At 35.3% G+C, this 15,959-nt stretch overlaps 4 protein-coding genes across 4 annotated transcripts in view; 1 reads left to right on the forward strand and 3 right to left on the reverse strand.

Annotated features, from left to right (window-relative positions):
* MONOS_17284 (uncharacterized protein) overlaps positions 1-1,068 on the reverse strand; it is a gene marked incomplete at both ends in the record, with an annotated part of 2,996 nt that extends 1,928 nt beyond the window's left edge. The window contains 3 exons of the mRNA XM_067870189.1: positions 1-591; positions 644-777; positions 1,062-1,068. The exon at positions 1-591 is cut by the window's left edge and continues 27 nt beyond it. Of these exons, the coding sequence (XP_067731015.1) occupies positions 1-591; positions 644-777; positions 1,062-1,068 (732 nt within the window). The remainder of the gene's footprint in view (positions 592-643; positions 778-1,061) is intronic.
* A 430-nt stretch (positions 1,069-1,498) lies between these two features.
* MONOS_16000 (uncharacterized protein) lies at positions 1,499-4,165 on the forward strand (the record flags this gene model as incomplete). Its single annotated transcript, XM_067868908.1, has 1 exon — positions 1,499-4,165. One exon carries the CDS (start codon positions 1,499-1,501, stop codon positions 4,163-4,165), a length of 2,667 nt encoding a protein of 888 aa, XP_067731016.1.
* Positions 4,166-6,243: 2,078 nt separating this feature from the next.
* On the reverse strand, positions 6,244-6,642 carry MONOS_17285 (uncharacterized protein; the record flags this gene model as incomplete). The annotated part of the gene is made up of 3 exons (XM_067870190.1): positions 6,244-6,337; positions 6,444-6,531; positions 6,594-6,642. The coding sequence occupies 3 exons, from the start codon at positions 6,640-6,642 to the stop codon at positions 6,244-6,246; spliced, it is 231 nt and encodes a 76-aa protein (XP_067731017.1).
* Positions 6,643-13,477: 6,835 nt separating this feature from the next.
* MONOS_17286 (uncharacterized protein) lies at positions 13,478-15,099 on the reverse strand (the record flags this gene model as incomplete). The annotated part of the gene is made up of 4 exons (XM_067870191.1): positions 15,034-15,099; positions 14,872-14,905; positions 14,303-14,805; positions 13,478-14,239 (listed from the first exon to the last, which is right to left on the reverse strand). Exons 1-4 carry the CDS (start codon positions 15,052-15,054, stop codon positions 13,478-13,480), a joined length of 1,320 nt encoding a protein of 439 aa, XP_067731018.1. The 5' UTR covers positions 15,055-15,099.
* Positions 15,100-15,959: the final 860 nt, after the last annotated feature.

The following is a 15,959-nucleotide window of genomic DNA, read 5'->3' on the forward strand; positions in this document are numbered from 1 at the left end:
AACCCTAACCCTAACCCTAACCCTAACCCTAACCCTAACCCTAACCCTAACCCTAACCCTAACCCTAACCCTAACCCTAACCCTAACCCTAACCCTAACCCTAACCCTAACCCTAACCCTAACCCTAACCCTAACCCTAACCCTAACCCTAACCCTAACCCTAACCCTAACCCTAACCCTAACCCTAACCCTAACCCTAACCCTAACCCTAACCCTAACCCTAACCCTAACCCTAACCCTAACCCTAACCCTAACCCTAACCCTAACCCTAACCCTAACCCTAACCCTAACCCTAACCCTAACCCTAACCCTAACCCTAACCCTAACCCTAACCCTAACCCTAACCCTAACCCTAACCCTAACCCTAACCCTAACCCTAACCCTAACCCTAACCCTAACCCTAACCCTAACCCTAACCCTAACCCTAACCCTAACCCTAACCCTAACCCTAACCCTAACCCTAACCCTAACCCTAACCCTAACCCTAACCCTAACCCTAACCCTAACCCTAACCCTAACCCTAACCCTAACCCTAACCCTAACCCTAACCCTAACCCTAACCCTAACCCTAACCCTAACCCTAACCCTAACCTAACCCTAACCCTAACCCTAACCCTAACCCTAACCTAACCCTAACCCTAACCCTAACCCTAACCCTAACCCTAACCCTAACCCTAACCCTAACCCTAACCCTAACCCTAACCCTAACCCTAACCCTAACCCTAACCCTAACCCTAACCCTAACCCTAACCCTAACCCTAACCCTAACCCCTAACCCTAACCCTACCCTAACCCTAACCCTAACCCTAACCCTAACCCTAACCCTAACCCTAACCCTAACCCTAACCCTAACCCTAACCCTAACCTAACCCTAACCCTAACCCTAACCCTAACCCTAACCCTAACCCTAACCCTAACCCTAACCCTAACCTAACCTAACCTAACCCTAACCCTAACCCTAACCCTAACCCTAACCCTAACCCTAACCCTAACCCTAACCCTAACCTAACCCTAACCTAACCTAACCCTAACCCTAACCCTAACCTAACCCTAACCCTAACCTAACATCTCTTCTTGAATGTTTAATTCGAAATCGGAATTTGTTTTTGTCCCACACAAGAATAGTCCTAAAACTTTTAACAGGACTATGCCAAAATTTTCATCGGTTCTTCCAAAGGGTTTGTCATGTTTTATTTTTTATTTTCATTCAAATTAATCATATTCTTTCTATTTTCAAACAATACTATGCCGGATTTTTCTCATTTTTTGTCTGTTTTTTTATTGATTTTTTAACTCTTTGGAATGACTATGCTGAATTTTTGATATTTTTTGGTTGTTATTTTCTCATTTTTATTCTCTCCTTGGGATGACTATGCTCAAATTTTCATTTTTTTCGGTTCTTTTTTCTGTCAATTTGTTCCCTCCTTGGGAAAACTCTGCTGAATTTTTGATTTTTTTGGGTTGATTTTCTGGTGATTTTTCAGAGGAGAACAAGACTATGCCGGAATTTTCCGAAACAGGTCTCCCTCCTTCTGCTTCAGTTTCTTCTTCTTGGCGTCCTTCAGCTTCTGCTTCTGCTTCTTCAACTTCGACTTCGACTGTCTTAAGTGAATCTTCATCTTCGCCATCATTGCCATCATCATCATCTTCATCTTCGACAAAAGTGGAAAATCTTTGGTTCAGCCCTCCAAAGAAAAGTCTGTGGAAGAAAATTTCTGAAATGGAGGAAAAGAATTTTGAAGGAGTGGAAGAGAGGAAGGAGATGGAAATAGTGGATAAGGATAAGAAGAAAGAAAGGAAAGGGAGAGGCGGGATGAATGAAAAGAACAAAAAGAAGGGAAAGAAAGGAAAGAAAGGAAGGATATCGGGGTTATTGAAAAGGAAGAAGGAAGTCAAATTGAGAGAGGTTGTTCTGGTGGATGAGTCTGAAATTGAAGATGAGGAGAAGGATGATTCAGATAATCAAAGGTTCTCTATTCAAACGCTATCTTCTGATTCATCAGATTCTTACACTTCTTCTGATTCTTCGGTTGAGCTTGCCTTCAACATACCCACTTTCACTCAACTGAATGGAAATTCAATGGAAAGTCAGAGCAGAGAAAATGATTTCCTTGGGTTGGACAATCACCCACCCTTGTTGAGATCCATATCTTCAATGTCATCATCAACATCTCCATCTTCTTCTCAAACAGTCACAGCCGATATGAGTGACTGGGAAATACAGCAATCAATGAAAGAGAAACAGAGTGAATGCAGCCCAAGAAGATGCAGAGCATTGAATTTGATGAGAACAATGACTGATGAGGAACTGAACGAGCTGGATGTTGCTGGTCCGATCTATAGTGAAAGTACGTTGAAAAAGCATGAATACGTTGAAGACATTTATATAACTTTCTGCAATATGAGAAGAATACCAGCATACCCATTGGATACCAGGAATGCCGCGTCTTTTCTTCGGTTCTTATATCGATCTCGTTGTTATGTTCGTGCTTCTATTGAGAATGTGTTTGCTTGCTCTCTGAAGCGAATTGAGTCAATGAGGACGGGAGTACCTGTCTCAGCCGAGGTCAGTCAGTCAATTGCAAATGTGCTTCAAGAGGGGCGTATTGACAAGTCAGTGAAGGATAGTGGAAATGGAAAAGAACCTTGTCTGCTATGTGATGTTGCTCGGATCATCTCAAAAACAAATGACCTTTCACCTTCCAAAGCCATGGAAGCTTCTCTATGGTTGGTGGCTATCTTCACTGGAGCAAGAGCAGTCACAATGTGGAATGTGCTGGTTGGAGACATTGGTGCACTCATTCCTTCTGAGTCGGGTGATACTCTCATCCTCAAAATCAATTTGAGAGTGACAAAGGGCAATCCACACTGGAACCACACAATTTCGCTGGAAGGAACATTGGATGAGAGGAATGACTTGAATGTGTTATATTGGTTGAATCAACATCTGATTCAGACTTTCAGTTTGGATCTGAGAGAGATAGAATCTTGGGTTTTGAATGAGGATTTGAAATTTCGAAGGTTGTGGGATTTAAACAGAGATGCAATGTCCCAACGTCTTCGTCGTCGTGCTCAGGATGCTGGGTACCCACACGATCTCTTTTCATTTCACTCATTCAGAAGTGGATTCATGTGCTCCGCCATTCTTGCCTCCGGTGTTGATGCACATTCAAGGGATTCGACATACATCTTCACTGCTGCTATTGCTGGCTGGATTCCAAATTCGAAGGTTCAAAACAGATATTCAAAACCAGCCATCACTGGGACCATCGTCACCAATAGAATCATAACCTCGAAAATCTCCAATGAGGTTGTTGACACTTCTCTCATCAATCCTGAAGCGTTCCATAATATCAGGTTCAACAATGACATTGAGCATAATGTGAGTGAGAGAACTGCAGTTTTATGGGTTCGGAGAGCATTCAAAGAGAGAATCAATGTTGAGAGAGTGACATCGACGACTGCAAAGAAAACAGAAGAAAAGAGAAAATTGTATAAACAGAGAGCTTGGAAGGATGCTGTGTCAAGATATGTGTTGAGTGATGATGACATGGAAAGAGAGGCAAAGGAGATTTACACTCAACATCCCAACTACAAAAACATTCATAGTCGAAGTTCAACCATGACTAATGTTCGAGTGGATGTTGGTATTCGTCATCTCAACGAGAGGTACTATGATGAAGGTGAGAAATTGGATGATATTGTGGAAGATTTACTTAGGTTTGTGGAGGATGAGGTGGATGGGACAAAAGAGATGAAACAACACAACAGAAAAAAACCCTGTCCATATGAACATGCTTTGCACAGGGAAGTCGATGATCATGGTCACAGAAAACGAATACCATGGACGGAAGAGGAAGATCAGAAATTGAGAGAAATGCATTCTGAAAAGAAAAGGTTAGTTGAGATGGCTGCGGAGTTACCTAATCGAATGCCAAGAGATTGCAGAGACAGACTTAGAAATTTGGGGGTTATTGATAATTGGAAGAATGAAGGCATGACGAAGAAAAAGATGAGAAGAAGAAAAACGATCATGAAAGATGATGATGATACTGATGATGATGAAACTGAAGAAATCGATGAAAATGATGGGTTGGAAGAAAAAATGAAAAAAAGAAATACCAAAGAAAGAAAAATTGAAATCAATTTTGATGATGAAAAATAAACTTTTTTATTACCTTTTGATTTGAATTTTTATTGGTTTTTGATTTTTTCTATATAGTCATTGTTTTCCGAAATATTGTATTTTCATTTGGCTTTGCCAAGTTATACCCAATTAATTTCCTTTTTATTTAATTTTTATTTTTTTAACTTTTTTTATTTTGAAATATCAAAGGTCAGATGAAATTGATGTTAATCTTTCATCGAACGACCAATATTTTTGATATTTTTCACTCTTGATATTATTCGATTTTATTGAGGTTTATTGAATGTTTTTCAATAACACATTGATATTTTTCATAAATTTTCAGATTAAAATAAATAATCCAGATTAATTGAATTCTCTTTTTTCATAGAAAATGGTCATTTTCTTGGATTGAAATATCAAATAAAATAACAAAAATCATTCATATTTCTAAATTACATAAAGTGAAGATTTTCATTGGTTATTCATAATCATGATATTCAACAATGAAAATATCAATTCAGTCATGAAAATATTGTTGGGTTAACAACATTCTCAAATACAACATGTTTATTGAATCTCAATCAAATTCATCAATCTCTTTGGGTTAGATGTCATTCATTTTCTCTTCATGTTCAAAGAACAAACATGATCATTTTCAAATGTTCATATGACAACGCCAATTCACTCTGCGCAATAAATAACTCACATTCATCTTGTTCTGTTTGATTTTCATTGGTTGCATTCGATTAGCATTTCATGTCAAATAAAACACTTTTGAAATAAATCTCAAAATTTGACAGAAATATTCGATGGTTATCTGCAAAACATTAATCGACACATTCTAACCTAGTTTGAATATTCGATGGTTGGTGTCATTCATAACAACCACAAAACATACACAATAACCTCATAAATATTCTCATTCTCATCTATGAAATACTTTGAAAATATCAAAATGGATATTTGTTGGTTCAATAAAGAATTTTCTCCTAATGAATTTTTGACATCATGTGGGTTCACAAAATTCCTACATATTCTAACCTGAAAGATTTTTTTGGGGGCAGAGTAGTACCCCTAACCCTAACCTAACCTAACCCTAACCCTAACCTAGTGAAAAAATCGAAAAAATGAAAATTTTCAGGTTCGCTTCCAAAATGAAAATATCAACTTGATACACCAAAATCAAGTTTTGGATGGTAGTATAGTTGCGCTAAGAGGGAAAACCACAGGTTTTCCCACGGCTGACCTAACCCTAACCTAACCTATGGCATCTAGAACTTTCCAGCTCTTAAAGGTAATTCCCTATGACCCATGGAATATACAGGGTCCATAGCATAAAATATCATTGAGAAAGGGTTTTTCATAGGAATGATATGAGTATTTGCCTTGTAACTTCAGGGCAATCCAACTGAGCCCGATGGGATTACCACCATCGTGTAGAGCGAGTGTGCAGCGAGACCCTCTATGGCAACGAGAAGTTTCGCTGACTTGCCCCTGAGGCGCTATGAGTCTGTGAACATGGAGGGTCCACAGTGTATTTTTCATAGAGAAATTTCATTGACAAAATTTTCTAGTATCAAAAACCTCAAAATACACTACGCCGAGGTTTTCGAAGTGTAGTGTAATTTGGTCACTTTTCCTAGGAGCTCAAATTTCTAGTATCAAATTCATCCTTATTACACTACACAACGAAAACCTCTGCGTAGTGTAATTTTCCCCTTTTTTTAGTATCAAAGCAGGTTTTTCAGGCATTCCATTTTCATAGTGTATTTCTAGTATCAAAAGTCACAAAAATCGAGGAAACCTCTGTGTAGTAAAGTTGAGTCTATGAGTTTTTCGAAAAAGATGGATTTCCTGGTCTGGGCACCCGGGGTCTTTAACCATATTTGAGGTTTTTTCAATGAAAGTGACTGAACAAAACCCAGTGCACAGCCCACCCAGCCAGCCCGGCCCACAGCCCACAAACCAGACCCCGCCCACTGCACAGCCCTGGTCCCCCGCTACACCGTCACTTTTGTTTCTGGAGCTCTCCCTCCAACACCTGAGGAGATATGTTCGTTGAAAGAGAGGGGGTACCTCAATGACTGGCCCAGTCATTTTTCACTCACTTTTTCTCACACCACCGCCCAGCCAGCCAGCCCAGCCACACTCCCACCACCCAGCCTTGTAGCCACTGCCCACACGCCCACTCTGCCCACATCAGCCAAGCTGTAAGTTATGACCGATAAAAAGATACACCCCAATGAAGATGATTTTCCAGTATGTTTCTCCAGTGAAAAAAGTGAGTGTCTGCCCCACCCAGCCAGAAGGATACGCAGGCGCCCAGCACAACCCTGCCCAGCGTACAGCCACAGTCTGTGCGCACACTGTCACTTTTGTTTCTGGAGCTCTGGCTCCAACACCTGAGTTTCTATAACCACCGGAACATACCACCCTCAGTCACTTTTTCTGACAGGACAAATACAGTATATGTGGAACAGAGCCAGGCCAAGCCACAGGGCCTGCCCAGCCATAGGCCCAGTGAATAGCCCGCCTCACTCGCTCCTTGCCCTGTGGCCTTTGCCAGCCCTGCCCATCAGCCCTTCAGGAGATATCCTCCACTCAACTCCTTTTTCAGTCAAACTCAAATTGAGTCTGTGAGTTTTTCGAAAAAGATGGCACTTCGAGGTCGGGCAGTCAAGATCACATAGAAAAATTATCATAGAAAAAATTCAATTTTCATAGAAAAATTATATTGGTGACATGGTTACTTGGCAACCACTGGACAGATATCTTAGCAATTACACCACATCCTACCCCCACTAACACTCCCCAACATATCCTTCTAACTCCGGTCACTTGCCCTCCCTTCACTCTCCACAGCTCTCCCAAGTCAATACCCCCAAGTCAATTTTCTATGTGAAAAATCAGAACCGAACTCAAAACAACTAGTCACTGGAATTTCTCAGCAACCACTGGGCCTATCGAAACGCCGTTTGGCCACATCCGGGCATGGGTTACTGTGCCGGTCATATGTGTTTCGATTCAGCCACTTGCCCCTGGTTCACCCTCTGTGACTTCACCAACCAGCCACCCCCAGTTAAAGTCAAAAATTTTATTTCTTTTCTGGACAGCCTGCCAGACCCCCGCCACCAACACCCATATGCATGCTATTACCGCACTATATGCACATATATCATATATTAATATCAAATTTATATGGCCATAACTTCGGGAGTTATACTCGATATACCTCAAAAATGACCATTTTCACTCAAAAATTCGATTATAACTCAGAAACAACAGATAAGTGTATCCAACCAAAAATCACCAATATACAACATTACAATGCATATTCATCCATAAAATCATATTTTATATCCACTTTGAAATTTTCGAGAAAAAAAATATTTTTCGATTTTTCAGTCAAAATCATCAACTTGTCCGCACTGCCCTGCCACAACCGCTCGGTGGAAAAAATTTAGATTCGAGTATGTTTATAAGGGGCCCACGTCCTTGCCACCTGCCAATTATCAAAGGAATCTGAGACCCCATATTTTTCGGTCGTTGATCTATGATCACCACTTTTTCAGTCAAAATCTTCATATGACATTTTCTCACTAACCAGACCAATCTGGCCCGAGAAAAAAATTCAGCTGACTATTCGCGAATTATCCGAACTTTTTGTGTTTTCATAAGTTTCGATCACAACTTTCATAAAAACCGATTTTCACCAATTTTTCATTTTTTCTGACTAACTTGAGCTAAATTCAACTTAATCAGAAAAAATCAAAATTTCACATTTTTCGAATTTTTGACCTTGACTTCAAAAATTCACAAATGGTCCAACTAACACTTCTGTAAAGTTTCACGTCTTAGAAAAATTTATTTATCGAGATATTAAAATTTCTTTTTCCAAAATTTTGACTGAAAAAATTTTTATTAACATATCATTCCACAATTTGAATCGATTAATTTCTGTTTTTAATTTCAATCAATTCCTCTAATAACATTACACATATACGTAACTTTTCATCAATCACTAATTCCTACTTCTTATGAAAAAAATATTTTTTTGAAAAAATGTTTGATCTAGATCAAAACCATTTTTCTATGTTAAAAATTCGACTTCTCCAAAACAGTTTGTTACCAATCTCACTATACACCATTACATTCCCCACCCCTCATAACCTATACAAAATATTATTTTCAAATTTATCTATCCATGGAATAAAAAGAAAAATATTAATTAGAATAAAAAATTATGGAAAAAAATTATAAAAAAATGAAATGATGCACAACTTTAAAAATAAAAATAGTGGAGAGATTTTATATGATTACTATTTATTTGATAATAAAATTGAGATGGAATGAAAGTTACAAAAAAAATAAAAAAATAATTTTTGTTCGAAAAATGAATGAAAAAATGAAAATATTTTTTTATCTCCAATATTGTTGTACAGACTAACATCAAAAAATTATATAATATACTATATCATATTAACATTATATATGAATTTTTATGATAAAAGATCAAACTTTTTTGTTGAGATAAAAAAATATTTTAAAAAATGAAAAAATTAAAAAAAAATATAACTTCTCAAATAATGATGAAAGTCGGATAGAAAAAATATATTATATAATAGATATAATAAAGATGATAATAATATATAAGAACATTGATGTTGATGGTTGGTTCTGAGCAAACAAAAAAGTGTCTTATTTTTGTTAATATTTCAGAATGTTATTTTTTCATTATTATTCAACCACAACTTACAATATTCTAACAATAATTACATCTAATTATACATTATCATATTACACATCTTTCTACCAATTTTCATCAAAAATAAAAAAACAAAAAATTTTATAAAAAAATTACAAAGTTTGAAAAAATAAAAATTAATCATTACTTAAGGAATACATATCAGATTTTTATAAAAATTATATCAAAAGATTAGAAAAGAAGAGTAGTTAAAAGGAAATTTTATAAGTGAAAATTTTATTTTTTTTAAAAAAAAATAAAACAAAAATATTGATTTTCTTCATTGAAAATAACTCCTTTTTTTATCTATTTTTCAAAAATTTTCTCGCTAACCGCGAGGTCAGGGAAACATCGCTCGCGCTACTGCTCCGGTAGCGCTCGCTGGATGAAATCTGCGCACATCATTCCTGCGCGCAGATATTCATCCATCTCGCGAAAATTATAGAGAAAGAGTTAAAAGTTAATAAAAAAAAGAAAGTTGTTTAATTAAGGATTTCAGGGGGGAAGGGCAAAAATTTTCAATGAAAATTTGAAAACCCTCAAAATTGTATGTCATAAGAGGAACAATTTGGTGATGTTATTTTTGAAAAAAATAATGGCCTTTTCTGATGAGAAAGAGTCCCACCCAATGGCCGACGCGCCACACGGCAAAAGTTCGGTCGCTTTCGCTCCCCGCCCTTTTGCCGCGTTTGTCGCGCGGCCCCCACCCCTGAGGCTGTTTCTTCCTTATTCCTTTATTTTTTTCCCCTTTTTTTCATTTTTTATAAGTCAGAAACTTTTTTTGAAATAATCAATTTTTGAGTCAAAAATCCAATTGACTTGGGTTAAAATTTTGACTCAAAAAAACCTTCAAAGTTTTTCATTGAATATTAACCAAATAGGAAGATCCATTTAATTAACATCATTTCAATGAACTCTTCGAAGGAGTTTCTTTCATCTCCAAATGGAGGAATAGAAACTATTTTTTTTGAAGACAAAAAATTGACTTTTTTTGGGTTCAAAAAATACTTCAAAGTTTTCAATGAATATTAACCAAAATTGAGGATTTATTTGATAAGTATCATCACATTGAAACCATTGAAGAAGTCCCTTTCCACTCTTTTATTGGAGTCAGAAACATTTTTAACTTTAGGTCAATTTTGACCCAATTTTTCATTTCACTTGGGTCTTTTTTTTTTGACTCTAATAACTTCAAAGAAATGATGAATATTAACCAATAAGATTAATATCATCATCTTTTTGAAAATGTTTCTTTCAACTCCTTTAAAGGAAGAATAGAAACTTTATTTTGAAATCTTCAAATTTTTGACTCAAAAAAAGTTTCATCCTTTATGACTTTTTCCCACATTGGATTCCCTCAAATTCCCATTTATTTTTTCCTTTCCCAAAAAAAAAGAACAGTTATTTTGGGGGGTAGTACTTCATCCATGGTATTATTAAGGCTTTCCAACCAAAGTCCAATTTCAATGTTTTTATATTCAATCATTCATACGTTTTCAAGTTGAAAAGAGAATATCTATGAATTTTAAAACATTTACTTGTGGGGAGGGTTGATAGACGGACTTTTTTTTCTTCAATGACTTAATCAAAAAAAAATGGTTTTTAATTGGACAATATTCAGAGTTAAGCCTCAGTAAATCGTGCAAACAAAACACTCTGAGACGCACAGCCCTCTGATAACAAGGATTCGTCTAATCCGTCCTTCTCAGGCATGACCCCTTTACCAATATTCTCATTTATCTTTACAATAGCCAGGCATATGGTCCAGCAGATGAAACGATTAATTCCAAACTAATGAAATCCGTTTAAATACATCTACCAAATGTTTTTATTGGACCAACCGTTCCGGCCAAATCTTTCAAAGGCGGTACAACCAATCCTTCAAGATCCTCGACTTGGAAATAAAATATCTCAATTTCCTTATAAATTTACTCCCTTGCAAAGCAGTATAATATAGAATCTCAGTCTATATACCAACTTCGATCCACAAGGCATTTAAAGGAGATACAAGACCCATCACAATATATTCTAGTCATATATGTTATTCTACAGCTCACCTGGAAGATACGACCCCATTTACACACATCCCATTACAGGATCTTCCCTTATCCAATCGTCGCCGACCGTAGATAGGAGGGTTGTCAAATATCCTCGATGGCCATGGTCTTAATTTCCATATCTCTATTTTTATCAAAAATCAATTCTTTCCTTTGCAGGAAACATGCCCAGGAGATTATCAATATAATCCTTCAATTGTCTTAATTATAAAAATTCTGGAATAGATTCTGACTTAGAGGCGTTCAGTCATAATCTAACGTATGGTAGCTTCGCGGCACTAGTTTCTCAACTAACCGCAAATGCCAATTATACGATTCTAGGGTTCCTCTCGTACTTACTAGAATTACCATCTTGACAATATTATACTTAATCAGTAGGGTAAAACTAACCTGTCTCGCGACGGTCTAAACCCAGCTCACGTTCCCTGTTAGTGGGTGAACAATCCAACACTTGGCGAATTCTGCTTCGCAATGATAGGAAGAGCCGACATCGAAGAATCAAAAAGCAACGTCGCTATGAACGCTTGGCTGCCACAAGCCAGTTATCCCTATCACTCACAAGTTGCAAAGTGGATTACTGCTGTGTAATTTCTTGAGAGGCATCTGACTAATCTTTCATTATTTATGGTTTGGAAAAAAATTTTTTGAAAGGCAAGAACATATAGATATGTTATATTGTTATCAGACCAGGTTATGGTGAGGAAAGAAACAAGTGTTTTCTGTTTTGACTGATAATTTTCTTATATTTTATCCAAAAATTCTTATCTCCACGAAAAGCCAAGGGAATAACCTGATTATATGACTGATAACAGTATTCTTCATAACTTATTTAACATATATATTTTAATATGAAACGAAAGTTCTGATCAAAATTTCAAAAAAATCATTTCATAGATATAATTCCAACAGGTCAAAACAACGCTTCGCTAATTTCTTTTCACATTCTTAATTAAAATTGTCAAAAATTGGCGCATATTTTAATGATATTATTCTCTTCAACATATTATAAATAGTCTAAAAGTCATACAAGGTCATCTTCTATATTTTTGTGAAAAGTAATATTTGTTAAAAATGAAATGTTTTTGTAAAGTCCTTTTCTTTTCTTTTTCTTTTTTCTTTTTCTTTTTTTATTTTTTTTTCTTTTTTCTTTTTCTTTTTTTTTTTTTTTTTTTTTTTTTTTTTTGATTAAAATATGATCATGATACATACTAGATTACATAATTTTGTGAAAACAACAGCATCGCTTAAGAGATGATAATGTTTTGCTAATTTGTTGATTATTTGAGTAGTCAACTGCATTATATATGCAATGACATTGCGTTTAACCGGTTTGAGTTCTTTTATTTATGACTTTTCCATAATATTCATTATTAGCCAATTTTGTTTGAGAATAGACATTTTTGTTCCTCTTCGAACGTCAATCTGGAATATCTGGGTCATGTATCATAAATGATTAACAACAAAAAGCTTTAACTTTTTGTTATAACTGCGTGAAAATACTTCTAATCTGGAGTGTTTGAGTGATGCAAAAATTTTACCGTTGGACAATGAAAATGCGTATTTTTATAATACAATGATTGTTTATTTTTATGTGAATTTCTGGAGGTCGAACTTTACCTATTCTGAAAAATATTGTATTTTTATAATTTTTAACAAATAATGACACGCAGACCAATTACAACCAAAATTCTTCAGAAATTTCATGAATATTATTGATTAAGGCAACTCAACAGTGCTTTTTAAGTTAACAAAAGAGGAAAATAATTTCAACTATTTGTATCGGCTTATGATTTAATTTTTGATCAACTAGGAAAAGAAATTTGAAGCTGATATTAGTCTATTTCCGAGCACCTTCCCGTCATATCGAGTTTCCTGCAATTAGCTCTATGTGGAACAAACCTTCTTCCTTGATTTGAAACTTATCATTATCAAATCATCTTTCAAGAAAATCTTCAAAATATCATTGCAAGAAGCATACACACAGCTGAATAATGTGCGATCGAAGAACCTAAAATAAGAGGAGGTTTTATTAAATGTCTCGACATTTCTTCAAACATTTCTTCAACAACATTTGTGTATACCTATCCTTGCTATCATTTATATTCATTTTCGCTTTTCAGAAATTATCTTTACAACATCGATTTATAAGCAGCCTGAGATGAACAACCTTTTACAATCTGCTCAAACAAAATTTGAACTGAAATGGAAATGCGACGCTCAAGAAAAAAATGAAGGAAAACGAAAAACTACTCAAAAGACCAGAGGAGAAACACCCAAAATGATGAACGGGCAAGTGAATATTGATTTTTTAATGAAACTACTGAGCGTACAACTCAATTGAAGAAACAGTTTAAAGAATAAAGGAAATAAATTGAAAGCTATGGAAAATTTTTTTGTTTTGTTCTGTTTCTTTCATTTCATCAAAATGAAACGGGATAAAAAACATCATTTTGAAAAGATTTTCAAATGACTGTTTGTTTTCTATTTAATGAAATGATGAAAAAAAGAAAACTAGAATTTTTGTGCTATAAAATTCAAAGCAATATCTCAAGTAATCACAAAAAAATTAGAAATATTCAATGATGATTGGTCATTATATTTTTTGTTGAGAAAAGAAATTACTCCACAAAGGCATACAGTGATATCTTCGTATACTCCCTCTTCAAGCTTTTCAAACACTTTCCTTTTCAACTCTTTTCTTTTCGCTTCTTCCATTTTATCATCCTTTTTTCTTTTCAATCGACTTGAAATATGATCAAAAAATGTCAAGCTTTGGAATGCCATTACGTCAATCAACGTCGGTCTCTGTATCTCCTCAAAAATAGTATCAATGACCCTTCCTTTCAGCATGCCATCAATTTCTACTGCTCTGTTTCCCGCCACTGTTACAAACATATAAAGACATTCTATGCAAATTTCTCTGTAATTGTCCCTGGCTGCTCGAAATAACTGAACAATGCTGCTCATAAGTCCTACCAATTCCTCGTTCCACAAAGTGCACCATTCAAAGTAATTACGAAAAACAATGAGCCATCTCCTGATTATAATCACTTCTTTCACTTCCATTCTTCCATTTTCTTCTTTTCTCTTCCAGTTGACACATTTTGACAGCTCTTCTAATTCTCTTGAAGCTTCTCTCGCAAAACATAGATCGTTCACAATCATCCCTTCCAAACTATTTTGACTCCAAAGTCGGAAAATAAAAAAACGCCAAGCAGACTGATAGGCAAGTCTTGTCAAATTAAGATGCTCCTGATGATATTTGATTATTTCTGTTATCTTATTCAAATACAGTTCTTGTCCAACATGCTATAAATATAAATGATAGAAAACAATACAATGACATCAAAAGTGTAGCATTAACGCTCATACATTAAATGCACTCATGCAGCACAAAGCCAATAACGCTATTTCCACGTCTTTCTGAGTAACCTCGCTTTTTTCTTTCTTCAACGCAGCTTTCAGAAGGCAAGGAAAACAAATTTCTTTCGTTTCTTTCATCAAATTTCCGAGATGACAATAAAGCAAAAGATAGCATTCGATAAGATCAACAAAAAGATTTTCATCCTTTTCTTCTTTCTTCTTTTCTTCGGTAATTATCATCTTTTTAAATCTTTCGTTCAACAAAGTAAACTCAAAGTCAAGAATACATATATGTCTCAGAATACACAAATATCCCACGTGCTTCAACAACAAAATCGCATTTTCCATTGAAAGTTTCTCTTTTTCAATCATTTTATCTATTTCGTTGAACAGGTCCGCCACAAACACAGATTTGAATTCTTTATAATTCATTCCATCAACTATGTCATTCATTTCTCCAATTTTCTTTCTTTGTTCATCTTCAATACAATGCTCCAGTTCAGAAAATAATTCTTTGATGAATAAATAAATAAATAAATACAATAAATAAAAATTCATATACATCAATGGATGCAAGCCTGTGAACTTTTTTGTATTGTCCGTCACCTGCATCTTCGCAAACACATTGCATTCAGAAAACAACAATATTTTAATTTTTACATTGAATTTGCATTTGTTTGGATAAAAGAAAATAGATGGTAAAAACATGAAACAATCAAATAAAATATGTGTGCCCAAACCGTTCCATCTAATGTTGGCATTTTCGATTTTTAATTCCAAAGATAATGAACTCTTTGCCACTTTCTCTTTTTTGTAATGGATTTAATGATCATCCGATTTGAAAGAACGAAATTATCTATTCACAGAATGAGAAATCCGCGAGTGAACATTACGTGTAGAACTAGAAATATTATTTACTGAGGAGGCAATAGACAATGGTGGAGATGCATCTATTATGAAATACATTCTGATAATTATTGGAGATTGGATGAACAAGGGAAAATGCAACAATTTCATCAATTACACAAAAAGACATAATGAATGTAATTTTATATTGTTCTATTAATTGTGAAGATATTTCTATTCGTATCCTCTCCAAAGTGCAGGAATGTGAGTTATTGTTGAAATGGCCAATCCCCGCTTTGTGGAGCAATGCGATGAGAACGGAGCTGATTATTATATAGCCATTGGGAAACAAATGAAGTTACGGAAGATATACGATTTTTATTTGGTGCAGGAGGTGAAAACAAATTCAGCTGATGTTTTGTTGAATGAAGATTTATGGATGGAATTCTGTGAAGAACAAAATCTGCACAAAACTATGTAGAATTTTGGAATGTTAGGTAGGGGGAGCAGTTTGGGGTATTTTTTTGGAAAGGAAAGTGGCTGGCAATATCGAGGGAAGGATATTTATCACAAATAAAACTAAGAAAGCCATGCAAGCAATGAGATTGGAGCTCGAAACAAGTATTGAGCGGACCATCTTCTGTTTCTGCAATCAAAAACTCGTGCCCACGAATTGTGGAATTTTAATAAGTGAAGCAAAGATATTTTTTAACACATTATTGACTTGTACTTGACGGAGACTTGTAATTCATGTTTCCATCCAGGTTCTTGAGCAAAATGCAAAGCAAACGACAATAGACTCGATCATTTTTTCACATCC

This window comes from Monocercomonoides exilis (assembly GCF_001643675.1).
Source record: "Monocercomonoides exilis strain PA203 chromosome Unknown scaffold12-1864167, whole genome shotgun sequence".
NCBI lineage: Eukaryota > Preaxostyla > Oxymonadida > Polymastigidae > Monocercomonoides > Monocercomonoides exilis.